Source organism: Panthera leo, chromosome A3 (genome assembly GCF_018350215.1).
Source record: "Panthera leo isolate Ple1 chromosome A3, P.leo_Ple1_pat1.1, whole genome shotgun sequence".
NCBI lineage: Eukaryota > Metazoa > Chordata > Mammalia > Carnivora > Felidae > Panthera > Panthera leo.
In genome coordinates, this window is record NC_056681.1 from 43,249,088 (window position 1) to 43,276,928 (window position 27,841).

A 27,841-nucleotide genomic window follows, 5' to 3' on the forward strand; every position below is an offset into this window, starting at 1 on the left:
CTCAGGTCATGGTCCAGGGTCATGAGATCAAGCCCCACATTGGGTGCCACACTGAGAATGAAGCATGCTTAAGATTCTCTCTCCCTTCCTCTGTCCCTCCCCTGTTCATGTGCACGTGTACTCTAAAAAAAAAAAAAAATAGCTACCAGATGAACGTGCTCTGTTGGCCATGACACAGTAGCTGGTACCAAACCATTACTTCCATGATAAATAATCCTAACAGTGGAGAAAGTATGAGGTAACTGCTTTTAGGCACTGGACCACAGGCAGCACAAGACTGTGATCCCTGAGGGAGAGGAAACTCCTACAGGAGTCTCATATTTCCCTGGTTAACTGGCAAGCTTGGGGATAATTTCTGACCATGATATAGCAGGGTGGGTGTAGAGCATTCTGGTCCCACTAAGGTGAGGAGGCAAAGAGGACTTCAGGTTTGGTAAAGCAGACAAAACATGTCGGGCAGATCTCAAGAGGAGGCAACTGTGCAGAAGGGGCAGCACCCATCCCTGCTGAGGGTGGGCCATGCCTGTGTGGTATGAACTACACAAGGATTAACTACACAAGCTACTGTGCAGCTGAGAGGACAGAAATATTGAAAGTTGAGACTAGCAACTGCAGTTTTGATTCCACCAGAGTGGGGAGGCCTCACGGACACAGTCATTCAAGCTGAGAAACCAGAGAGGCCATGCCACAGGGGTCAAACCACATCTTTTTTTTTACAGTATTCACCTAATATCTTACCATCTATAACTGTAACAATCCCAAATTTCCAAATTTTAGGTTAGATGAAAACATCTTTTTTAACACATTATTCTTGAATAATAATTTAGCCGGCATAGGATTAAAAGTTGAGAATTACTCTTCTTTAGTATTCTGAAGATATTACTTAGGGTTTTGATCGTCACTGTTGCTGTTGAAATATCTGCTGTCAGTCTAATTGCTGTTTCTTTGTAGCCAATCATTCCTTCATTTCTTTCTATTGTTGCGATATAATTTTTGTCTTTAAGTACTGATGTGTGCAGGCATGGCTTTCCTCTTATTTCCTAGTTTTTATTTCTTTTATTAATTTCCTTTATGCTGCTAGGGATTAAACATTAATTTTGGAAAAAAATTCATCCATTATTCCTTTATCTATTATCTCTCCTCCACTACCTATATTGTCTCTTTCTTATTTTATCTTCCGTATCTCTTAACTGCTCCTTAAAAATTTTCCCTCTTTGTCTTTCTGTGCTACGTTTTGTGTAAGTTTGTGGCCTTTATCTTCCAGTTGACTTATTCTCTCTCAACTATCTAATGTAACATTTAATCCGCCACTGAGAAAAACCACATCTTATAGTAACATCTTCTCTAGACGTGATCTAACAGAAACTAGAATAAAGATGTAATATTTGCATGGGTGAAAGAACTTTAAATTTGAGTGCTGCCAAGTTAGAGAGGCTTGATAAATACCCTGAATGCTCAAAGATCTACCCTAATAAAGCATAAAAGAAGCTGACGCAAGTTCAAAATGACCAGCCAATAACTAAACTATCTATAAGAATAAAAAAACACACTCAGAGGAGAGGAACAGAAGAGAATTTAGTCTTGCTAACAAAAATGCCCAGGATAAAGTTGAAAAATTACTGGACATGCAGAGAAACATAGTCAAGACAAAAAAAAAAAAAAAGCAGTCAACAGAAACGGATCTTGAGATGGCCCAGAGGTTTTAGCAAAGACTTTACAACAGGTAATATAAATATAATGAAGGAACACATGTGCATAATGAGTGAACAGATGGGGGCAACCTCATCTGAAAGATGGAAATTATGAAAAAAAGAACCAAGTGGGGATTGGAGGACTAAAGAGCATAATAAATAAAAATTTTAAATTTACCAGAGGGGCTTAGAAGATTGAAGATGACAAAAGATAGTGTCAATTTCTTTTTTTTTTTTTTAACATTTATTTATTTTTGAGAGAGAGAGGCAGACTACAAGTGAGGGAGGGGCAGAGAGAGAGAGAGGGAGAGACAGAATTGGAAGCAGGCTCCAGGCTCTGAGCTGTCAGCACAGAGCCCAACGTGGGGCCTGAGCTCACAAACTGTGAGATCATGACCCCAGCCGAAGTCGGACGCTCAACCGACTGAGCCACCCAGGTGCCCCGTCAATTTCTTTTGAAAACTTCCCTCACTGAGTCCAGGACAATTTACCCAGTGACCAAGCTCCTAAGACCTTGACCTCACTTCCTGCTCTCTTCTCACGGGCCTTTCTCCAACTCTTCATCTCATCTACTCCCTCAGGGGAGCTCAGGCAGTCTCTCATCCTGGAAGTCTCCCTTGGTCTCTCACCTCCAAGGCCCCTGGGATCCCAGCCATCTCTGCCCTTGGCATACAGCAAGCATCCCTGGACACTTACACATGGATGTGTCTGCATTGTTACTTTGAACCTTCATGGATGTTAACAGGTAATTTCTTGGTGAATGAGTCACGGGTGGGGCAGAGAGGAAGTGTCAAAAGAGGGCTCCAAGTAAGACTGAGCATTTCTCCAGAACCAGGGATGAACTAAATTCACTATGAACAGGCAGCGGGCCAAAAGAAGGGAATGGATTCATTTTCCAAAAACAAAAACAAACAAACAAAAAACCCTTATTTTCAACCAGACCCCGGAACAAAGACCTAAAGAGCTAAGTCGACAGTGGGCTCTACCCCAAGCTATGGTCCAACAGTGAGGCTCCTGTTCTCCAGAAGACAAATGAGAGTTTGCCCAAAACTCTGGGGACTCCAGCAGAAGAAAAAGGTCTCCGGGCATCCGAAATGGGTTGTTCGGGTTGAGGGCTTATGCTCAGAATCCAGGTCTACCTCGCTCGGGACGGGAGACCTCGGGAAGACTGCTCTGCCTCTCTCAGCTTCCACCCTCCATGGGCCTCAACCGAGTTAAAAGGGCACGTGAGCTGGACGAGACCACGCCTGCAGTGCGCTCACTGAACGCCCCTGACCGTGGTTTGCAACCCCGCCGCTGGAGAAGGGCGACTTCACCCAACTGCCGCCGACCTCAGCCAATCCCAGAAGGCAAACCGATCTTTCCCCCTTGACGCGTCATTTCCGCCCACCGAGAGGCGGGCCGGCACCGGTTGCGGAAGTCACAGTAGGGGTCACTGGGAAGTGTAGTCTTTGAGGCCGAGGCGTTAGAGAAGAGGTCACGGCAGGTCGAGAAGCTTCACCCGGGAAGCATGTTTTGTGGACGCGGATTTAAGAAAAAAGACCGGGGACCCAGGTGCCACAGTGGTCATTCTCCACAGTGACCGGGCACATTACACAGAAACGGCTGCCTGGGAGGGCAGTGGAAGCCGAGGGATGTCAGCGCTCGTCTGGTTGCGCGGAGCATCTTGGGAAGTGTGGTCCCGGCGCCACACCGAGGATGCTGGGGAGTGTAGTCCCGGCGCCCTACAGAAGTAGGTCCCCAGCTGGTGGCTGGAGTGACCCCTTGTTCTTTGGTGGTGCTGGCGAGTAAGGCTCCCGTGGGACCCTTGCCGCAACTGTGCCCTTCCCGGCGCGGAAAGGTAGGTCCTGAAAGGCTGGTCTTTGGGCTGAGGCTCGGGTCGGTGCAGATGGCGGGGAGAGGAGGTAGTGTGGGGACACGCTGTCGTGGCTCAGGCCGTGCTCTCCCGGATGTCTTATTTTGGGGGTGTGGGCGCGCATCTCCGAGGAACGTGGAGGAAGCTCAACGGCAAAGTCCAGTGGTGGTGGGTGCTGAGCTTGGGCCTTTCGTTCAGGGATTCTTGTGGGTGGGGACAGGTTCGGCCTTGGTCGAAATCGCGATATTGAGAGAGGGGGTCGCTCGTGTCACAACTCCCCGGGTTTGCGGGGAGTTTAGTAAGTAGGCTTTGGGGGTCTGATAATTTCCCAGGTGGTGGTGTGGGAGCCGTCCCTGGGGCCACGTGTCTGGGGTTTGGGTGGGTGGGTGCTGATCGTCTTTTTTCGGGTGTACCCCTCAGCTTTGCCGCGGCGGAACGATGGGCAGGCTGGCTTGGCCAGACGTGCCCGAGTTGCACTGGGTGTGGAGTGGCCATTTTGGCGCGATGCTAGGCTCTCAATTTGGCTGGTCGCCCTTGGGTTCCGGCCTTGGAGGAAGAGGTCGGGCCAGGGTCCACTGGGCAAGTTTTTCAAAGGTCCGAGGATCGTCATTGTCCACAGGAATCCCAGATTCCCACGTCTTTGGTGTGAACGGGCTTTGGAATTTTAAGTTTCATTTTAACTTTTTATGGAGAAATTTCAAACAGTCAGAAGTAGATAGAATTCCTTAGACCCATTACTCAAATTCAGTGCTTATCACCCAAGGAGCATTCTTGATTCTTATCATGGATACACTGAGAATCCTTGCAACCCACAGAGATTCACCATCACTGCCCTCACTGGTTAAGAATATGGCCTCTGCAGCCAGATTTCATCCAGGCTCAGTCATTTTATTGCTGTGCCACCTCCGGTAAGAGACTGACCTTGCTGTGCCTCAATTCTTTCATCTGTAAAATGAAGATAATAAATTGTACTTCACTGGGTGAGGAGAAAGGTAAAACTCACAGTGCCTGGAACAGTCTCTGGTGTATACTCGTATATACTCAGGGCCCACTAAGTACTATTCTTACTAAGAACAAAGGTGAGAGAGGATCAGCTCCTGCTCAGTGTCAGCAGCGTGTCAGGGCAAGCTGTGTTCCCAGCAAGCTGTGCACAGTCTTTTCTTCTGTGATAGGTCCATTCCTCCTTAAAGGAAGGAAGGTTGGAAGAGGCCCTACCCTACTGGAGCATGAGGGTTTCCTGTAACTCTGAATGTTTTTTTGTTCTTGCTCTGCCCCCTGCAGCCCCTGCCTGCCCAGAGAGGACTGCCTGGTGGGCAAAGAGAGGACTCCCGGGCTCCTGACAATCCAGCTTCAGGTGGGGACCCTTTACCTTTTGCTTGCCGAACCACAGTGGGTTTTCTTTGCTCAGCTTTGCACCTTGTGTCCTACAATGTCCCATCCCCAGGAAAGAAGTCCCATTGTCAGGGTGACAGTTTTCACAGGGACTCTTCTTCAGACCTTGTGCCCTCATTCATGATCCCTTTGATTTCTCCATGCCTCTCTGCTTCAGTATAAACCCTGTTGATTGAGCTCAGATACCATCCCACTGTAGAACATTCCCGGATTTCCCCAGGCAGTACTTCCAGTGTCCTTGTCAGCAGCAGAACAGTCGACACTCTCAGGATTCTTGGGCTCCCAGGCTGCACTGTGACTGTCCAACTGTCCCACTGGATCATGATGTAGTTCTTGGAGGATTGGGCACCCAATTAGACTAAGCGGGTGATGCAGTGTGAAGGCACAGAGTTGTCGTTCTTGCTGGCTGGGAAGGAAGTTCACAGGGGAGATCTGATTGGAAAGGTGTGGGTTCGGTGTTATTGGAATGAGTCCTCAATGACAAGCTAGTGAGTGTGGCCTTGATCTGAGGGCAGCAGGGAGCAGAGAAGTGGCATGATTTCCCCCTCCAGCTGTTGCTCTGTGTTTTTCCTCCCCGTCAGAGCTAAGCTTGAAAGAATTGCCTCTGCTTGCTGTCTCCATGTCTGTCCTTTCTTCATCTCTTAAATGTTCCTATGAGGCCTTTTGGCCCTCCCCACTGAAACACATTGTCGTCAAGGTGCCCATGCTCTCCCTGTGGCTAAAGCCATAGTCCGTTCTCGGCAACATTTTACATAGTTGCGTACGTGCTCTTCCTTAAAATACCCTTCCACATTGGTTGCTCCTGGTTTCCGGGTTTTCCTCCTATCTCATAGGTCACTCCTCCTCTCTCTTGCCAGCTTCCCTTCTCCCAGATCCCTACTGTGGAAGGCCCTGGTTCGGTTCTTGGACTTTTCATCTTCTCCAGCCATACTGTCTCCCTTGTGACCCCGTCTCCTCTCCAGGCCTTAAATGCCATCTTTGAGGTTCAGCCTAGACCCATGCCTTCCTCTCCAAATTCTAGTCTCCTGCTGTCTGCTTCGAATTTCCTCCTGGGTATCTCTTGGGCATCCCAAACTTAATGTGTCCGACAATAAACTCTGGTCACCTCCCAAACGTGCTCCACCCAAGTGGAGTATAGACCACTCTTTCAGGGAGTTTAATAAGCTCTAATAAGGGGCAGGGACATGGCATCTCCTTCCTTCAGATTGCTCAGGCTCAAACCCTTGGAGTCACCCTTGGCTCTTTCTTGCTCTTACACTCCATCCCCACTAAGCAAATCTGGACTCTATCTCCAATCTCCACTATTTCCACTGGGGCCCGGACCACCATTTCACCTCACTCACCTGGATGATCAGAGCCCTTGAATGATCCCTTTGCATCTTCCCTTGTCCCCCTAAACTATATTAGTATGGCAACCAGAGGAATCTTTTCAAATTTTTTTTTTTTAACGTTTATTTATTTTTGAGACAGAGAGAGACAGAGCATGAACGGGGGAGGGGCAGAGAGAGAGGGAGACACAGAATCGGAAGCAGGCTCTAGGCTCTGAGCCATCAGCCCAGAGTCTGACACGGGGCTCGAACCCACGGACCGTGAGATCGTGACCTGAGCTGAAGTCGGACGCTTAACCGACTGAGCCACCCAGGCGCCCCCAGAGGAATCTTTTCAAATGTCAGTCAGGGCACCTGGGTGGCTCAGTTGTTTAAGCATCCGACTTTGGCTCAGGTCATGATCTCACGGTTTGTGAGTTCAAGCCCCACATTGGGCTCTCCTGCCAGTGCAGAGCCTGCTTCAGAACCTCTGTCACCCTCTCTCTCTGCCCCTCCCCCCCACACAATCTCTCTCTCTCTCTCTCTCTCTCTCAGAAATAAACATTTAAATTAAAAAAATAAAATTGTTTTTAAAAAATGTCAATCAAATTGTGTCATGCATTTGCTCAAAACCCTCCAATGGCTTCTTATCCCAAAGTCAAAACCAGTATCCTGCAAAGCTGAGTCTCATCTCCCCGCCCCGTGTTTACACTTGAACTTTATCTCCCCAACGCGGTCTCAAACACAGCACCCCAGCCACAGTGAACTCTGTACCTTAACTGTGCACTGTCTCTGACCTGCGATGCTCAGCACACCAAGCACAGTGAACTGTCGCTTTTCAGAGCTACCCGCTTGGCCACTCCTTCATATCCCTCAGATTTCTACTCTGTTGCCTTATCAGAGAGGCCATGTCGAACCGTTATGTACAATTTCAGAACCCCACCCTGCTTCTGTTACTTTGCTCCTTCCCTGCCATATTGGTCTTCACCTCACTCATCACTTCCTGGCATCCTGTGTGTTTTATTCATTAATTGAGTATGCCCATCTTCCTCCTCTGGACTTTCGTGTCAATGAGGGCAGGTTTTTTTCCTTTGTTCACTTTTGTATTCCCAGTGTCTGAATCGTGCCTATCGTACAGTAGGAGCTTAATAAATATTTTACTGAATGAATGAACGATCCAGCCATATGTATATGGAGCCAATTCTGGTAGGAATGGATGAGGCCGACTGGAATGTTGGGAGAGGGTCTGCAGACCCTATCAGGAGAGACCGTGACCATTGTCTTACCCCAGCTGGTGTGGGATAAGCTGGTGTGGGAGGGGTTGAGAGAGTTCTTGGAGATGGAACCGGTTGGCCCAGGTAATGGGCTTGATGTGGCAAGTGGGGAAGTAGTCCTGGTGCCTGAGTAGGCACATGGGCGAGAGGGAAGGTGCTACTGTCATTAAGTAGGTTGAAGAGGAAGACGCCATAGCATGTCTGGAAGGGTTCTGATTATTGATTGCTGCAGAACAAACCCCCCCAAAACTTAGCGGCTTAGAAGAATCAGCATGCTATAATGTCTCACAAGTCTTTGTATCCTCTGGGATCAGCTTAGTGGTTCTTCTGCTCTGTGTGAGTTATAGATCTGGTTGTGGCCACAGTCTCTCGGGGACTTGTGTGGGTTGGAACCTCAAAGACGGTTCCCTCACATATTTGGCCCTTTATGGGTTGACTAGAAGGCTGGGGTCAGCTGGGACAATTGGGCCTCACTCTCTCCATGTAGTATCAGGGCGTCTGCATGGTCTCTCTGGCAGAGGAGTTGAACTTCTTGCATGGTATCTTGGGCCTCCCTAGAACATAAGCTCTCCAGCCTTCCTAAGACCTAAATCAGTAACTGGCACAGTGTCACTTGTGCCACATTTATTGGTTAAAACAGGAACAAGGCCAACATGCAAGAGCTCCCGATGTTTGAAGCTGGAATAATTTGAGCAAGAAAATAGTGATGATATTCTCTTGTAACTCATAGGATAAGATATGAATCCATACTGATATAAATAATTGAATAAATTTAAAAATGAGGGAGAAGGGACAGCTCTTGCTTACAGAGCAGTTAACAAATTTAGAATCAAAAAGGGAACTAGAACATTGTCATTTGGTAAATACCACAGTAATATGTCTTGCAGACACGTCCCACAGATGCATGCTGACATTAGTGAGTGGAAGTTTGAACAGAAACAGGATATTTGTATGATCTCAAAGTATCTGTCCCAAAATACTTATTAATTATAAAAACCCAGCAGACATCGCCTTAACCAAGTGATCAAGATCAAGGTTAATATCATCAGTAATGAGACATATGAGTATCATCAACCCCTTGATGCAGTGCACTGAAAAGGACATGACATCACTTCTCAAGTAATCTAGCCAAAAATGAACTAACCTCCTTCTGATCATGAAAAAACATCTGACAAATCCAAAATTGAGAGATATTCTTCAAAAGTGTCAAGTTCATGAAAGACAAGAAAGGACAGGAACTGTCACAAATTGGAGAAAATTAAACATACATGGCAACTAAATACAATGTGGGAACTTCATTTGAATCCTGGACCAGAAAAAGGACATTAGTGAAAAACTGACAAAATTTGGTTAAGGACTGTGGTCTAGTTAATAGTATTGTGTCAATGCTAACTTCCTGGTTTTGATCATTGTACTATGGTTTTCTAAGATGTTAACACTAGAGGAAGCTGGATGAAGGTTATATGAGAACTGATATTTTTGTACCTTCTCTGTAAGTCTAAAATTAGTTCAAAATAAAAAGTTTTAAAAATCCTTCAATCTTATATTCTTGAGTTTTTTTTTTTTTTTTAAGTAAGGAATGGGTGCTGAGTTTTGTTAATAATTTTTTAGCATGCATAAAAACACTTGGTTTTTCTCCTTAGATCTGTTGATTAATAAGGTGTATTATAGCAATGGATTTCCTAATATTGACCCAATCTTTAATTTCTGGGAATCCCACTTTGTCTTGGTGAAATATTTTCTTATTGTTGTGTTGGAGTCTCTTAGCTGATATTTCTAGAATTTTGCTCCAAATTCATAAGTGATAATGGTCTTTAATTTTTAATTTTTTTATAAAATTTTTTGATGTTTTGTTTTATTTTTGAGAGAGTGCAAGTGGGGGAGGGACAGAGAAAGAGGGGGACAGAGGATCTGAAGCAGGCTCTGCACTGACAGCAGCAAGTCCGACATGGGGCTTGAACTCACAAACCGTGAGATCATGACCTGAGCTGAAGTCAGATAGATGCTGAACCGACTGAGCCACCCAGGTGCCTAATTTTTAATTTTCCGAACTGCCATCAAGTTGAGGTGTCAACATTATAGTTGTTTTATAAATAGAATAAGAAAGTTCCCTTCATTTTTCAGTGCTCCCGGACAGTATTTAGAGCACTGGGACTCTGGTTTGAAAGTTTGGTTGAATTCCCTCGTGACCATTTAGGGTCAATTATATTTCCTTAGAAGTTATGCACTTCATCTAGGTGTATAATTATTTTATGGAGATCTGAAAAATACTCTTAAATGACTTTAAAAAAATGTGTTTTGGTGATTTGGTAGTTATTTCCCCATTGTTGTTTCTTATTTGGGATATTTATGCTTTCTCTTTTCCTGATTAAGTTAGGTGTGTTTAAAATCTCCAGCTATACATTTCCCTCACCTCGCTGTTTCCCTTTCCAAACTGGAACTTTGTATCCATTAAACAATAACTCCCTATTTACCCTTACCCTGAGCCCCTCTCAACCACTCTTCAACTTTCTGTCCATGTGAATTTGATTACTCTAGGTACCTCATATGAGTGGAATCATACAGTGTTTCCCTTTTTGTTTCTAACGGGTTGTTTCACTTAATGTTTAATCCATGTTGTAGCATGTGTCAAAACTTCCTTTCTAAGAATTTCCTTTTAATATCCATGTGTGTGTCTGTCATATTTTGTTTATCCATTCATCTGTTGATGGACACTTGGGTTGTTTCCATGTTTTTAGCTATTACGAATACTGCTATAAATATAAGTGTACAGGGCACCTAGGTGGCTCTATAAATATAAGTGTACAGGGCACCTAGGTGGCTCAGTCGGTTAAGTGTCTGACTCTTGATTTCAGTTCACATCATGATCTCAAGGTTGTGAGATTGAGCCCTGCCTCACACTCCATACTGGGCATGGAGCCTGCTTAAGATTCTGTCTCTTCCCCCTCTCTCTGTCCCTCCCCTACTCGTGCTTGTGCGTGCACATATGCTTTCTCTCTCAACAAAACAAAACGTAAGTGTACAAATATCTGTCTGAGTCCCTGCTTCCAATTCTTTTAGGATATTCCCAGAAGTGGAATTGGTAGATTACATGATAATTCTATTTTTAATTTTTTGAGCAACCACTATACTGTTCTCTATAGTGGCTGCACCATTGTACATTCTGAGCACTGCCCAACAGTTGAATGATGATTTTGATCATTATGATGGAAGTCTGGTAAATTTTTTGCTTGGAATCACTTAGGAGTCTTGTTCTTAAAAGCCTGACCATTTTTTCCAGTAGATACCTTGAAGTTGGTGATTGTGAGTAAACTTCCCTGGTACTCAGAAGTAGGCCCTTTCATATTTAGATGCAGGTCATCTATTTTTGAAGTTTTCTTGAGCTATAGCTTAAAAAAACTTTTTTTTCATGTTTTATTTATTTTTGAGACAGAGAGACTGAGTGTGAGCAGGGGAGGGGCAGACAGAGAAGGAGACACAGAATCCCAAGCAGGCTCCAGGCTCTGAGCTGTCAGCACAGAGCCGGCCGCAGGACTCGAACCCACCAACCATGAGATCGTGACTTGAGCTGAAGTCAGATGCTTAAGTGACTGAGCCACCCAGGTGCCCTTTGGACTATAGTTTTAAGTATTCTCTTTCCTTTTTTTGTTTGTATGTTTTTGTTTTCTTCTTCAGGAACTACAATTATATGGGTGATAATCCTTTTTTTGTCTGTTTTCCATTTCAACCACTTTCTCTCCGACCCATTCTTTATTTCATTTTTATTCTCTTAAGTGGTTTTCCTGCTACACTTAAGTGCCCATCCTGTTTTCATTTCAATCTATTCTTCTTCAGTATCTTGTAACTTAGTTTCATTTCTTTCTGAAGTTCAATCAACTTTCATTTTGTTTGTTTCTTTTCTTTTTGGCCCATTTTTGTTTTTAGCTTTCAAATTTTGCTTCCAGTTTTGTTGAAGTATAACTGACATATAACATTGCATTAGTTTAAGGTGTGCAACATATTGATTTGATACATGTATATATTGGGAAATGTATCACAATAAGTTTAATTCTATCCATTTTCATAACATAGGTACAAATTTGAATTTTTGATTCAAGATGATTTCTCATATGCCCAAATGTTTGAGGATCTTGAACTCAGCTTAGAGTGTTTTATTACAGCTATTTCTGTGTCACTTGTTTTTGGTAGAATTTTCTTTAGCTGAACTTTGGATTCTCATTTTCTGTTTTGGTTTTCTATACAGGAGAACTACTCATCTGCATTTCTGTAGACAGAAATCTAGTAAATAAGATCTAGTGTGTTTCTAATTTTCTAGTTCAGGAAAACTCTTCTGTCTGTGTAGCTAGTATGGTTTCTTTACTGGATTGCAGGAGGAGGAGATATTGTGTCTTCTTCCTCCTCCTCCTCTTCTTTTCCTTCTCCTTCTCCTCCTCCTCCTCCTTCTTCTCCTTCTCCTCCTCCTCCTCCTCCTCCTTCTTCTTCCTCTTCCTCTTTCTCTTCTGTTTTGCAAGACCCTGTATCCCCCCCCCCCCTTGCTTATTTTTCCCTTTATCTTGACATTGCCGAGAGGTGCCTTTTCCTTGCTTGTGATCCCCCTTTCCCCTGGAGCTGTACCTTCCCGAGACTTCTGTGCTCCGTCTGCCTACCCTTTTTAAGTCCTTTCCCTTTTATCAGTATTTTCTCATATATGGTAGCTTTTCTTTTTGGGCGGTCGTTTCCTCTCAACTAAGTCCACACAGTGCCTCTTTTCTCTCTTTCATGTAGTTTCCCTCTTAGCTCCTCTTCTGCTCCCCGTTGGCTCTGTGTAGGGAGTATAAGAGATAGCTCACTGGTTTAGTGTTTTATGCCTTATTTATTTTTATTACAAGTAATTTGAAGTTAGAATATTCTCTGTCTAGGTATGCTGACAGGATGTATGTTTTGTGTAAATTACCTGTGTTTCAGTAGAAGGTTATCTAAGGTATTTAGCAATCTTTTACTTGATTGGCCTCAAGCTCTGAACTCAGTCTCACCTGTGAACAGTAGCAGACACCTGCACAGCTCATTTGACCTTCCATCCATTGTTATCCACGTTAGCTTTTTGTTGTCTTGCCTTATGTATTCAGCCAACTGTGGGAGGGGCTTGTGTAGATTTGAGGCTCCATCCTTTGTTGCTGCCACTTTTCTAGGATTATGCCATATGGTTTCCAGGAGGTCTGGAAGCCACAGACTCTTGATCTGTTCCCCATGTGCCACATGTACTAGGGAGCGCCCTTAAATGAAAAGACAGTTAAATACAGGTCTTACCCCATGTGCGTCCTTCCTTTCAAGGATCATATCCCTTCTGGTTTCTGACTGCTTCTGGTTGTAGTGTCTTCAAATAGTTGTTTTTTATATTTTGAGTAGGGTTTATAGTTGTTAGTAAGAGGGTTAGTTTGATAGAAGCTGTCCTCAGTATCAGAATCTAATGCTACTCGTTCTTTTTATAAAAAAAAAAAAAAAAAAAAAAAGACATTTTCTTCTGCTTTTCTTAGTTTTTGTTTTTCTCCTACTTTCTGGAGTAGAAGGCAAGTGAAAACAATTAGTTGGTTGTTTTTTTTAAACCCAGTACATTGACACTTCAAAAAACTGGAGTCAAGTATTTCCCCTTTGTGGTTTCTTATTTTGAATATTTATATTTTCTCATTTCCTAAAATAGCTGTGTTTATTTCACTAATTTTTAAGAAGTTAAGATTTCACTTATTATACTTTTTTCTGTTCATTAATTTATGTTCTTGTCTTTATTGAAATATCTAAAGCTATACATTTCCCTCACCTCACTGTTTTAAATAAATCTCACACATCCATAGTGTTTTCATTGTTTTTAGAAATTCTATGGTTTCATTTGTTTTCCCTTTACCTCCTACCTAATGCAACATTCAGTAAACTTTTTCTACTTCCCTATTGCCTTTTCTCTTCTCCCATTTTAGTGGCATTTCTACTTTATCTGGACACATAGGCCTTCTACCATTAGTATATATTTTTCTTCCCCACTCTTACCCACCATTTAGTGCTAGATCTACAATTATGTATATTAAATGCTCACTATCAGGCCTTTACCTGGTTTTCCCTGTCCTGTCCTATTATGTCTAATGTTCATCTTCCAGTAGATTCCTCACAAAGAGCTCATGGCTATAGAATTCCTCAAACTCTTGCATGTGTACAACTGTTTTCCTATAGTCATCTTACTTGAAGAATCCCTTGGATGAATCAAGTGTTACCAAAAGTGTGGAAAGGGGCACACTTATTGTGTAGTCATTGGGATTGTAAATTGGTCGGCCTTTGGAGGGCAATTTGGCAGTGTGAGCATATGTTTGGTATTAAGTCCAGTAATTACACTCCTTTAGCACTCATACAGAAATACTGACATGTTTGCAAAAAGGTATTGCTTTTAAATTTCTAGTGATAAACACTACAGTCTGTCAGTTGACAGAGGAACACTTTGTTAAAGAAAATGTGGTCTGCTGATGGACATAGTATGAGTTATCAATAAGAGTGGAGTAGGGGCGCATGGGTCGCTTAGTCGGTTGAGTGTTTGACTCTTGGTTTCAGCTCAGGTCAGGATCCCGGGGTCTTTGGATTGAGCCCTACATTGGCCTTTGTGCTGAGTGTGGAGTCTGCTTAAGATTCTGTCTTTCTCTCTTCCTCTACCCCTCTCCCCTACTCGTGCTTTCTCTCTCTCTCTCTCTCTCTCTCTCTCTCTCTCTCTCATAAAAAATAAGGGGCACCTGAGTGGCTAAGTCTGTTGAGCTTCCAACTTCAGCTCAGGTCATGATCTTGCAGTTCACAAGTTTGAGCCCCACATCTCTGCTGTCAGCACAGACCCTGCTTTAGATCCTCTGTTCCCATCTCTCTCTGTGCCTCCCCTGCTTGCACATTCTCTCTCTCTTTCTCTCAAAAATAAACAAACATTTTAATAAAGTAATAATAATCAAAGAATTGAGTTAGGTCTGTGAGTACTGGTGTACACATAACCCCAAAATATTAAATGCACATAAGTCAAAGAATTATACAGATGGTTTTTATTTATAGGAAAGTAACATTATTTGCACGTGTACCCAAATATGAATGAAAATGAAGAGATAAGATTATAAATCAAAGAGTACTCATGAAATAGTTAACAGCAGTTACCTGTTAGCAGGTGGGCCTGGGGCAGAGTCCAGAAAGAGAACTGAACTTTTTCCTTTATAATCTTCAGACTACTCTGGATTCTTTCTAACACTAACAGATTTTAATTGCCTGTATAATTAAATAGAATGAAGTTAAACGACAAAAATACATTTGTTGAAAAATGTCTTCTGACTTTCCTTATGAGTGATTTGCAGTTTTATTTTACTTCTTTCCTGACCACTTCATCCAAGTCATAATATTTATTAGTTTAATTTGAGTTGTCATACTTGATTCTTTTAGAATTGATACTTCATTCTTACCAGTTTCTGTCCCCAGGTATTGCTTTCAATTTTGCTAATTTTGTTCTCAATACAGTGTTGTGTTTTTTTCTGTCCTGGCTATCCAATGAAAAATCGTATACTTTTTGCTTTTTTAATGAGAAAGCGCAAAAATAAAGGAGACAGTAGCATAATTACCATCCTTATGTACATCATCTTGATTTAACACTTCTTAATGCTTTACCATATTGCATAAGCTTTTTTGGTGGTGTTTAAGAATTTTAAAATAACTCTTTATTAACAGAAGACTTTCAAACATGTTCAAAAGAAGCAAGAGTATTATAATAAAGCCTCAGCTTTAACAGCCATCACCATGTTGCAATCTTTGTTTCTTGTTTTTGTCTCATTTTTTTCTAAAATGTTTTTAATCATTTTCATCCATAAATACTTTAATATGTATTTCTTTGGAAGAACAACCAGAATACCATGTTCACAACTCTTCAAATTCATAATACTGCATTTAACATCACCTACTGCCAAATAAATGGCTTCAGAAATTTCCTTTTACGTTTAATTTGTTTTGATCAGGAGAGTTTGGAACTGACCCTGCTGAAGGCTTGGCTCCCTGGACCTTTTTCCAGGGCCCTGATAGGGAATCAGACTGTTAAATTCCCCGTCATGCAACACTTCCCCCTTCCCCCAAGTGAGGCCCTGCCTCACTGATGGGGAGAGTATTTCCACCTGACACCCTTTCATTTCTGTTTTCCTTACCCAGATCTGCCTTCTGAGATATCATCCTTCTTTAGGGATACCAGGAAAAATGGCCACAGGGTCCCGGAAAGCCAGGGTAATGGTGAGTGTTTTCTGTATTTCCATACTGGCTGTTTCAGGATGGACACATTCTCTTATCCTGACTGCCTTGATGATACCTGGCAGAATCTAGCATTAGTCCTGGAGGTATGACTTACCTTACCTGAAACCTGTTCGACCCATGACTTAAGTCATTCACCAAGTGGCTAACTCTGAACAACACACAGTTCTATAGGACAGGATAGAGTCTGTATTCCTTTCTTCAGCTTTAAAACTTTTACAAGCTGAGAGTGACATCAGGGAAAATGATGAGATAGGAAGCACCCAGAATCTGTCTAATGTAATATTTTGGAACTCTGGAGTCTAGTTGAATGCTTGCAGCTTCCAAAGGAATGCTTGGAACAGTCAGTTTCAGCTCTTAGTGCAGTAACCATCGCCCACCCCCATCCCCATGGCAGAAATGCATGCATGTGTACCTGGAGCAGTTTGACAGCTTGTGGAAGCCAGGGTGGACAGTAAGGACCTTGTCCTCCAAATATCGAGGACCTGTGCTCTGATTGCTGCTTCTGATTACAGAAATGGGCACCATTGTTACAACTCCTTCTGACTGAAGTAGGGGATTTAAAGAACTAGATCCTGGCATGGTTTTTTTTCCCCTTTATTTTTTCCCTTTTTCCCCTTTTGGGAGCCAGACATTTTAAGACTAGAACATCCAAAAGAACTGCACATACAGGTTATTTAGAAAGTTACCATGCATGCCTATGGAAAAGCACAGGATCAGAAAAGCATAAGAAAGACCTGAGGAAACCCTAAGTTTACACCTTAGGCTGAATCTCAGTGCAGATGGCATACAGCAGTTTTAAAATCCAGAAAATACTGAAGAATCTGAGTTCTAAAGCGGCCATATTAAAAGATTCAGATATCCAGTTTTACACACACGCAAAATCATGAGGCATACAAAGAAACAGGACAGTACAGTCCATTCAAAGGAAAAAAATAAATCAATAGAAACTCCCTGATAAAGGCCAGATGGTGGACTTACTAGACAAAGACTTTAAAAGAGCTGTCTTAAAGATTCTCTGGGCTAAAGGAAGATGTGGAAAAGTCAAGAGAATTATGTTGGGACAAAATGGAAATATCAGTAAAGAGAAAACTTAAAAAGGAACTAAGAAGCTCAACAAATTCCAGGTAGGATAAGCTATCAAAGAGACCCACACCACAATACAGTTTAATCAAACCCTTGAAAGCCAAAGGCAACAGAGAATCTTGAAAGCAGCAAGAGAGAAGCAGTGTGTCACATACAAACTGTCCTCTAAAATCAGCAGATTTCTAATCAGTAACTTTCGAAGCCAGAAGACAATGGGTTGATATATTCAGTTCTGAAAGAAAGAAAAAAAAAACCTGTCAACCAGGAATTCTATATCCAGCAAAACTGTCCTTCAAAAGTAAGGGAGAAGTCATTCCCAGAAAAATAAGAGGTGATACAGTTTTCAGCCACTAGACTTGCCTTGCAAGCAATGCTAATGGGAGTCTTTCAGGTTGCAGTATGAGGATACTAGACAGTTACTTGATGCTATATGAAGAAATAGTTCTACAGTAAAAATAAATAAATCTGCACTTATATAAGCTAGTGTTATTGTCACTTTGGTTTACTACACTTTTTCTTTTCTGCGTGATTTAAGAGACTAATGCCTTAGCAAAAAAACACAATTGTGAGTCTATATTTTTGAATACATGATGCATACAGGTGTAATTTTATGACTTTAATAACGACAGGAGGTGAAGATGGAGCTATATGAGAGAAGAATTGTGTATTGAAGTTAAACTGATATCAATTCAGATTAGGGTCTTACAACTTTAGGATGTTAAATTTAATCACTGTGATAACTATAATGAAAATAGATACAGAATGTACACTAAAGGAAATAAGAGGGGAATTTAATGTACTAAAATCAACTAAATAACAAGACAGTAATACAGGAAATGATGTTCAGAAAAGCTACAACTCATGTGAAAACAAATAGCAAAATGGCAGAAGTCCCTTCTTATCAGAAGTTACATAGTATGTAAACGTATTAAACCCTCCAGTCAAAACACAGGATTTTGCACAATGTATAACAATAGTAAAACTATGATCCAACTATACACTGTCTATAAGAGACTCACTTTAGATTCAAAGACACAAATACATTGAAAGCAAAAGGATAGCAAATGATACTCCATGCAAATAATGACCAAGAGAGAATAGAGGTGTCTATACCAGTATGAGAAAAATAGATTTTCAGCCAAACAAGATTACAAAGGTAAGACATTATACATTAATAAAAAGTTCAGTGCAGTAAGTGGATATAAAAATTCTGCATACTTACCTACCTAATAACAGACCCTCAAAATACATGAAGCAAAAGTTGATAGAATTAAAAGGTGATATCAACAGTTCTACAGCAATAGTTGGAGGCTTCAATACCCCACCCTCAACAATGGATAGAGCAACCAGACAGGAGTAAGGAAACAGAGGACTTGAAGAACACAATAAACTAACCAGAACTAACAGACCTATACAGAACACCCTGCTTGACAACAAAGTACCCCTGGGACATTCTCCAGGATAGACCATATGTTACACAACAAATTAAGTCTCAGTAGATTTATTTAAAACATATGTGTATCTTCTCTCGCAGTGGGATGAAGTTAGGAACCAATAACAGAAGGAAAATGGACAGTTCGCATATTTGTGGAAATTAAACAACACACTCATGAACAACCAGTGGACCAAAGAAGAAATCACAGTGGAAATTAGAAAATACTTATAAACACAGGCGTCTGGGTGACTTAGTCAGTTGAGCGTCCAACTCTTGATTTCAGCCGAGGTCCTGATCTCATGGCTCATGGGATTGAGGCCTGTGTGGGGCTCTGTGCTGGCAGCATGGATCCTGCTTGGGATTCTCTCTCTCCCTCTCTCAAAAGAAATAAACATTAAAAATTATTTATAAACAAATAAAAACAAAATACAGCATACCAAAACTTATGGGATACAGCAAAAGAAGTGCTACGAGGGAAATTTATAGCTACAATATGTATATTGAAAAGGAAAAACATTGTCAGGAAACAATGTAGTTTTACAACCTAAGAGTCTAGAAAAAGAACAAACTAAACCCAAGGTAGCAGATGGAAAGAAATAATAAAGATAAGAACAGAGTTAAATATAGAAAATCAATAAAACAAAAAAATTGGTTCTTCAAAAAGTTTACCAAAACTGAAAACTTTTAGCTAGCTCGATTGAGAAAACAAATGGGCTCAGATTGCTAAAATCAGAAACAAAAGTGGGGCATTACTACTGATTCTGTGGAAATGAGGATTATGCGAGACTGTTATGAACTATTGTACCCCAACAAACTGGATCGCCTAGATAAAATGGACAGCTTCTTAGAAACAGAATAACTTCAGGACAGAATCATTAAGAAATAAAATTCCTTAATAGAATAGTAAGGGGATTGAATCAGTAATCAAAAGCTCCCAACAAAGAACAGCCCTGGACATGATGCCTTCACAGGTGAATTCTACCATACATTTAAAGAAAAACAATTCTCAAACATTTCCCCCCAAAAACAAAGAAGGAACACTACCTAGCTAATTCTGTGAGCACCACCGTGGTACCAAAGCCAGAAAAAGACAATAAAGGAAACTACAGGCCAACAATCCCTTATGAATACTGGTGCAAAAATTCTCAACATAATTCTAGCAAACCAAATTCAGCATATTAAAAGAATTATATGCTTTTCTATGTTAGTAAAAGGATTCTATGTTGCTGTATAGAATTAGACACCATATTAAAAGAATTCCACTGACCAAGTGGGATTTAGTCCTAGAATGCTAGGATGCTTCAACATATAAACATCAGCAAATATACCACATTAACAGATGAAAGGCAAAAACCTCAAGATCATCTCAACTGATGCAGAAAGTATTTGACAAAATCCAGCACTCTTGTATGATTAAAATACTCAATAAACTAGGAATAGAAGGAAACTACCTGAACATAATAAAGGCCATATGTGGAAAACTCACAGCTAACATACTCCATGGTGGAAGCTTTTTTCTGTAAGATTAAATATGACAAATAAGCTCACTTCTGCCACTTCTGTTGAACACAGTATTGGAAGTTCTAGCCAGAGTAAGTAGGCAAGAAAAGTTGAAAGGAAGGAAGGAAGGAAGGAAGGAAGGAAGGAAGGAAGGAAGGAAGGAAGAAAGAAAGAGAAAGAAAGAAAGAAAGAAAGAAAGAAAGAAAGAAAGAAAGAAATCTAAATCAGAAAGGAAGTAAAATTATCTGTTTGCAAATGACACACAAAAATCTGTTAGAACTAATACACAAATTCAACAAAATAGCAGGAAACAAAATTAACACACAAAAATCAGCTGCATTTCTACACACTAACAATGAACAATCCAAAAAGGGAATTAAGAAAAACTTAATAGCATCAAAAAGAATAAAATACTTAAAAATTAGCTTAATCAAGGAGGTGAAAGATTTGTACATTGAAAGGTACAAAACCTTGCTGAAATAATTAAAGAAATGGAAAGACACCAAGTTAATGAATGGAAATTTTAATATTGCTAAGATGACAATAGGACCCAAGTTGATTCAGTGCAATCGCTACCAAAATCCCAATGACTTTTTTTTCCCCAGAAACAGAAACGTTCATCTTAAAATTCATATGAAATTTCAAGGGACTCTGAATAGCCAAAACAGTCTTGAAAAGGAACAAACAAACATGCAGGGCTTACACTTCTTGATTTCAAAGTTTACTACAAAGCTGCAGTCATCCAAGCTGTGTGGTACTGTGATAAAAACAGAATTATGGACTAATGGAATAGAACAGAGAGCCCAGAAATAAACCTTATGTATATGGTCAAATGATTTTGGACAAGAGTACCAAGACCATTCAATGTGGAAAGGACAATCTTATTTAATAAATATTGCTGGGGAAACAGTATACCTACACGCAAAAGAATATAGTTGGACCATTACCTCACACCATATACAAAGATGAACTCAAAATGGATCAAAGACCTAAAAGATAGGAACTAAAACTATGAAACTCTTTGGAAAAAAACAAGGGAAAAGCTTCATGAAACTGGATTTAGTGATGATTTCTTGGACATTACACAAAAAATCCGGGCAACAAAAGAAATAAAACAGATAAGTTGATCATCAAAATTTAAAATTTCTGTGCAAATATATTTGCAAATCACTTATAAGTGATTAATATTCAGAATATATAAAGAACTTCAACCCAACAACAATGAAAATACAAACACCCCAATTCAAGCATGGACCAAGAACTTGAAGATATTTTGCAAAGAAGTTATACAAATGGCAAATAAGCACATGCAAAGATGCTTATCATCACCAGTCGTTTGGGAGATGCAAATTAAGTCCACAATGAGATACCACTTTGCACCCATTAGATGGCTGTCATCAAAAAAAAGCAACAAGTGTTGGTGAGGATGTGGAGAAATTAAAACACGTCTGCATTGCCGGGTAGGGATGTAAAATGATGTAGTTGCTGTGGAAAACTGGTTCCTGAAAAAAGTGAACATGACATTACCATTTGCTCTTGTAATTTCACTTCTGGGTACATACCCCGGGGAATTGAAAGCAGGTCATTAGATACCAATTTGCAAGGTAGTATTATTGATAGTGGTTAAAAAGTGAATACAAACCAAATGTCCATCAGTAGATGAACAGTATTTACATAAAATTGAGTATTTTTTTAGCCTTGAAAAGGGAGGAAATTCTGAGTTTGTGCTTCCGCATGAATGAACCTTGAAATTAGCCAGACACAAAAGGACAAATATTGTGTGATTCCACTTATTTGCAGTGTGGAGAATAACCACATACATAGAGATAGGAACTAAAATGGTGGTTACCAGGGTTTGAGAGGAGGAGGGAGTTATTCTTTCATGGTGACAGTTTCAGCATGGGATGATGATCAAGTTCTAGAGACGGAGAGTGGTGATGGTTGTACACTTAATGCTACTGAAATGTACATTTAACATGGTAGCTATAGTAAAATATTTTATGTATATTTTATGTATGTTTGTTATGTATATTTTACATATGTATGTATGTATATTTTATGTATGTATGTTATGTATATTTTACAATAAAAATGAAAAATTCTACAGACTGCTACACTCCACCTATTCTGTATTCTACCTTTTATTCCTCCCGGGTTGTCTTCCCTATCCACGTTGTGGCTTCCTTCCTTCCTTTGCTCACAGTGTCTTCTTCTCTGCTCCCCATATGCTTCATCTGGAATACGTAGCACTTCCCTCTCCTCTTGACTCCTACCCATCCTTTAAGATAAGTTCCTGGGGCTGCCTCAGGATACCTTTCCTGATATCTGTGTCCTCCATTTTTAAATAGTGTTAAGGAGATGAGTAAAACTGGGCAGGGGAATGAGAACAAATGTAGAGATGAATTTGTAGGTTGAGTGTCCAAGAAGGTCCACCCGGAGCATCCACAGTGTGGGGCTGTGAATTTAATGTAGTATTGTCTACATTTCACTTGTTGACCTCAGAAGTGAACCCCAAACCCAGGTAGTACATTCAACCCCATGCACTTCACCAGTACCCACTTGTGCCTCTCAGATCCAAGGAAGCCAAGAGACCGTGGGATTTAGGGAAAGGACTGAGTTACAGTTTAGCCTGTGCCACTATTGAATTGTATAAACTTTAGTCATTCAGATGCGTCAATACTAACGTGATTGGTAATATTATTTAATCATTTAAATTCTGAAAAAGTCTGTTATGCTTTACTTTCATTTAATTTTTATACGTTATTTCCTCTTCTTTCTGCCTCGATTAAAAGCTCTTAAAAGTTAGGGACCCTTTTTGCACATATTCTCCAAACAGCCCACCCAAGATCTTGAACGTAGTAGACTCTCAAGTGTTGTTGGCTGGATAGCAACAGAGGTTTAACACGTGGCATCAGGGTCACAATCAAAGGCAGGATCTTAACAGCTCACCTGCCTCCCACAGGGCAACCCTCTGCCTTCCCCTCACCCTGAGTCATGGGCAAGGCTGGCTCCTCAGTGAGCAGGACTGTGTTTTCTGTTACAGGCACACATGGCATTCAGAGATGTGGCTGTGGATTTCAGCCAGGAGGAGTGGATGCTGCTGAGCCCTGCTCAGAGATCCCTGTACAGGGAGGTGATGCTGGAAAACTACAGCAACCTGGTCTCACTGGGTAAGCCCTGGAATCTCTGAGGACTCATCTTCTTGCTGCTGGGCATTTTAGGCTATGCTTGAAGTAGCCATCTCGCTTTCTGAGTTGGCCCTTGAACCCATTAACCTACAGCCACCTTGTTTTCTTTTCCTGTGAACAGGAATTCCGGTTTCTAAACCAAAACTTATCACACAGCTGGAGCAAGGGAAGGAAACCTGGAGAGAGGAGAGAAAATGCTCACCAGCCACCTGTCCAGGTGAGTGGGGAAGACTGGGCAAATGGAGCACAGGGCTTCAGGTGGCTCAGGGGGTGGGAGAAAGGAGGCATCACTCAGGTGCTGGAGAGGGCAGCCGTTCTCCTGACTCCTGAACGTTGTTTGCATTGCCGGGCGAGGCCTCCCTTCCAGACCTTCATCCTCGCCCGAGTGCAGGGCTGTGTCTTCCTCTTCTTCTTGTAAGGACACATTGGATCAGGCCTCTACCCTTGTGACCCCCTTTAACCTTAATTACCTCTTGAAAGGCCCCATTTCCAGGGCACTTGGGTGGCACAGTCGGTTAAGCGTCCAACTCTTGACTTCAGCTCAGGTCATGACCTCACAATTTGTGAGTTCGAGCCCCACGTCGGGCTCTGTGCTGATGGTGTGGAGCCTGCTTGGGGTTCTGTCTCTCCTCTCTGCCCCTCCCCCACTTGTGCACTCTCACACGCATTCTCTCTTTCTCTCAAAATAAATAAATAAACTTTTAAAAAACTTTTAGAAAAAACTAAGTAACAGGCCCCATTTCCAAATACAGTAACATTCTGTATAGGATAGAATACTGGGATATAAATGTATATACAGTTGGTTTTTAAAGTTCGGTTCATTGATCAAGGAAAATTGTGTTCAGGTTGGTCTAGTACAATCAATACCTGGTTTCTCAAATTGTTTGGTTATTTGTTGCATTCAGATGACTAGAACCAGCTTTGATGAAACGATTACAGTCAATGTTAACATCTTGTATACGTGAGGTGCTAGAAGAAGAAATTTATATTGATGTCTGGGAAAATTTTAATTTAGATTAATTTTGAAAATTAACAGGGCTTCAACTGGTCAGGGGCACCAGGAGGGAACATCTTTAAGTCAGTGAGGGACTAGACTGTGTTCGTGTTGTCCATTGCTGAAAACCTTGTAGAAATTCTGGCACAAAGTCATCCTCTAATAAATTTTTGTTAGTGAGTGGGGGACCTCCAGGCATCTCACGCACAATTCTTGAACCGTTTTTATGCTGCTTCCTATACTAGGGGCTCTCCAACCTGAATGACCACTCTTTCCATCTGTCCCTTTGTCCTCATGGGGAAATAGGGAAAGACATGACATTTACATATGGGTCCTCTGGTTAGATCTCTCTCAGAGAAAATACTTGTGGACACAGTTTATGTCATGTGGGTGGTTGTTAGAAGGTAATTGTAATAGCAGGGAAAGACTGTTACCTATTGGCCCCATTTAAAGAGCTGAGGGATGCCTGGCTGGCTTGGTCAGAGGAACACATGACTCTTGATCTCAGGGTTGTGAGTTCAAGCCCCATGTTGGGTGTGGAGATTACCAAAAAAAATAAACTTAAAAAGAAAAAATTTTTTATTTATTTATGTTAATTTTTTTTTTTTAACCTTTATTCATTTTTGAGAGACAGAGACAGAGCATGAGCCGGGAAGGGGCAGAGAGAGAGGGAGACACAGAATCCGAAGCAGGCTCCAGGCTCCAAGCTGTCAGCACAGAGCCCAACGTGGGGCTCGAACTCATGAGCTGCGAGATCACGACCCGAGCCAAAGTCAGACGCTCAACCGACTGAGCCACCCAGGTGCCCCAAAAAGAAAAAAATTTTTAATAAAAAATTAAAGAGCCAAAACCACCTGTGCTATTTTATAGCTGGCCACATAGAAGAGGCTGAGTAGCAGGTTTTCTTTTGTTTTTTGTTTTTTTGTTTTTTGTTTTTTGCTTTTTGAGAGAGAGCACACATGCAAGAGAAGGGGAGGGGCAGAGAGAGAGGGAGACAGAGGATCCAAAGCAGGCTCTGTGCTGACAGCAGAGAGCCCGATGTAGGGCTTGAACTCATGAACCGTGAGATCATGACCAGAGCCGAAGTCAGACACTTAACTGATTGAGCCATCCAGGCACCCCAGGATGTGGGTTTTCTGAGCCTGGAAAAGTAGGTGATTTAAAGGAAGTCTTGACCAGGTAGCACTCAAGTTGTAAGCATTTTGAAGAACAGGGAATCAAGTCTCCCGTCAGACTAGGCAGAATTGCTCTGGCTGCCCCACTGAGTCTCAATTCTGACTCCAACTTCTCTCTCTGCAGCAGAACCAAAGCCGGAACTCCACCTGTGTCCTTTCTGCCCTTCGGATTTTTCCAGTCAGAAATTCCACATGCAACACATGCTGTGTAACCATCCCCCCTGGGTCTTTACATGCTTGTGTGCAGAAACCCCTGTTGAGCCAGGGGACCCCTGCCCAGGGGACCAGAAGCAGCAGCAACCAGCCTCTGATCGAGATTCCTGGAGTGATAAAGCGGAAGGCCAAGAGAGAGAAGGCCCCAAGCCTCTGTTTGGCAAGACAAAGAAAAGGACTTCGGGAACGTTCTCCAGGGCACCCCAGAGGCAGCCAGTGAGCTCTAGGAGCGGCATCAAAGGGGTGGAAATCAAGTCCAGCCCCGCTCCAGCGGGGAGCCCTGAGGAAGCGGACAGACTGTTGAAGAGGATAGAAGTCTTGGGATTTGGGACGGTCAACTGTAGAGAGTGTGGACTGGGCTTCAGCAAGATGACAAACCTGCTCAGTCACCAGAGGATTCACTCCGGGGAGAAGCCGTACGTGTGTGGGGTGTGTGAGAAGGGCTTCAGTCTGAAGAAGAGCCTTGCCAGACACCAGAAGGCCCACTCAGGGGAGAAACCTATTGTGTGCAGGGAGTGTGGCCGAGGATTTAACCGGAAGTCAACACTTATCATACACGAGAGGACTCACTCAGGCGAAAAGCCTTATATGTGCAGTGAGTGCGGGCGAGGCTTCAGTCAGAAGTCAAACCTCATCATACACCGGAGGACACACTCAGGGGAGAAGCCCTATGTGTGCCGGGAGTGTGGGAAAGGCTTTAGCCAGAAGTCTGCTGTCGTGAGACACCAGAGGACACACTTAGAGGAGAAGACCATTGTGTGTAGTGATTGTGGGCTGGGCTTCAGTGACCGGTCGAACCTCATCTCCCACCAGAGAACACACTCGGGGGAGAAGCCTTACGCCTGCAAGGAGTGCGGGCGCTGCTTTAGGCAGAGGACGACCCTTGTCAACCACCAGAGGACACACTCCAAAGAGAAGCCTTACGTGTGTGGAGTGTGTGGACACAGCTTTAGCCAGAATTCAACCCTCATCTCACACAGACGGACACACACCGGGGAGAAGCCCTATGTGTGCGGGGTGTGTGGGCGCGGCTTTAGTCTGAAGTCACACCTCAACAGACACCAGAACATACACTCAGGGGATAAACCCATCGTGTGCAAGGATTGTGGGCGAGGCTTCAGCCAGCAGTCAAATCTCATCAGACACCAGAGGACACACTCAGGGGAAAAGCCCATGGTGTGTGAGGAGTGCGGGCGAGGCTTCAGCCAGAAGTCAAACCTCGTTGCACACCAGAGGACACACTCAGGGGAAAAGCCGTATGTGTGCAGGGAGTGTGGGCGAGGCTTCAGTCACCAGGCAGGTCTCATCAGGCACAAGAGGAAACACTCGAGGGAGAAGCCGTACATGTGCAGGCAGTGTGGACTAGGCTTTAGCAACAAGTCAGCTTTAATCACACATAAACGGGTACATTCAGAAGAGAAGCCTTGCGTGTGCAGAGAGTGTGGCCAGGGCTTTATCCAGAAGTCACGCCTCGTCTTACATCAGATGACACACCAGGGGGAGAAGCCTTATGTGTGCAAGATGTGCGGCCAAGGCTTCAGCCAGAAGTCCCACCTCAGCAGACACAGGAGGACGAAATCTGTCCACTACAAACTGCCACTCACGCCCGACTCTGAGGCCTGTTCCGGACAGTCTCCCGACCTCTTACACTCTCTTTGAAAGTGCAGATGGTGAGGAGGACTAAGTAATCAAGATTGTTACACTTCCTTGAATTGAAGTAGAGAAATGCGTTCCGTAAGCGGTCAAAGGACATTTGACTCAGTTCACTTTCTCCACACTAAGTCTTCATGTTTTGTGGCCTTTTGTTCTAATAAACATTGCTTCTTTACAAATATGTGACCTTGACTGTGCACCTCATTCACTCATCTGTAAAGATAGGGAATAAGGAGTGGTGCAGATACCTTGGACTCCGAAGTCCACTCATTTTTTTGTTTTTTGTTTTTTGTTTTTTTAATTTACATCCAAGTTAGTTAGCATATAGTGCAACAGTGATTTCAGGAGTAGATTCCTTAGGGCCCCTTACCCATTTAGCCCATTCCCCACTCCCTCCAGTAACCCTCTGTTAGTTCTCCGTATTTATGAGTCTTTCATGTTTCATCCCCCTCCCTGGTTTTATATTCTTTTTGCTTCCCTTCCCTTACCTTCATCTGTTTTGTATCTTAAAGTCCTCATATGAGTGAAGCCATATGATATTTGTCTTTCTCTGACTAATTTCACGTAGCATAATACCCTCCAGTTCCATCCACGTAGTTGCAAATGGCAAGATTTCATTCTCTTTGATTGCCGAGTAATACTCCATTGTATATATATACCACATCTTCTTTATCCATTCATCCATCGATGGACATTTGGGCTCTTTCCATACTTTGGCTATTGTTGATAGTGCTGCTATAAACATTGGGGTGCATGTGTCCCTACAACACAGCATTCCTGTATCCCTTGGATAAATCAGTA

At 42.3% G+C, this 27,841-nt stretch overlaps 1 protein-coding gene across 6 annotated transcripts; it reads left to right on the forward strand.

Moving 5' to 3' along the window:
- The first annotated feature begins 3,100 nt into the window (after positions 1-3,100).
- On the forward strand, positions 3,101-27,221 carry ZNF133 (zinc finger protein 133). Of its 6 annotated transcripts, none has more exons than XM_042931703.1 (6): positions 3,101-3,531; positions 4,828-4,900; positions 15,701-15,778; positions 22,861-22,987; positions 23,127-23,222; positions 25,299-27,221. In XM_042931703.1, the coding sequence occupies exons 3-6, from the start codon at positions 15,746-15,748 to the stop codon at positions 27,044-27,046; spliced, it is 2,004 nt and encodes a 667-aa protein (XP_042787637.1). In that variant the 5' UTR covers positions 3,101-3,531; positions 4,828-4,900; positions 15,701-15,745; the 3' UTR covers positions 27,047-27,221. The 6 variants fall into 6 exon arrangements, with proteins under 6 accessions (XP_042787637.1, XP_042787638.1, XP_042787639.1 ...); XM_042931699.1 differs by lacking the exon at positions 3,101-3,531 and adding an exon at positions 3,577-3,714; XM_042931700.1 differs by lacking the exon at positions 3,101-3,531 and adding an exon at positions 3,577-3,714 and having other exon boundaries at positions 25,302-27,221.
- The last annotated feature ends 620 nt before the right edge of the window (positions 27,222-27,841 follow it).

Bases quoted from the DNA above. Each gene is read 5' to 3' on its own strand.
- ZNF133 (XM_042931699.1), top strand. From the start codon at position 3,641: ATGTCTTATTTTGGGGGTGTGGGCGCGCATCTCCGAGGAACGTGGAGG. The intron at 4,901-15,700 runs GTGGGGACCCTT...TTCCTTACCCAG, and splicing joins TCCTGACAATCCAGCTTCAG to ATCTGCCTTCTGAGATATCA. The intron at 22,988-23,126 runs GTAAGCCCTGGA...TCCTGTGAACAG, and splicing joins CAGCAACCTGGTCTCACTGG to GAATTCCGGTTTCTAAACCA.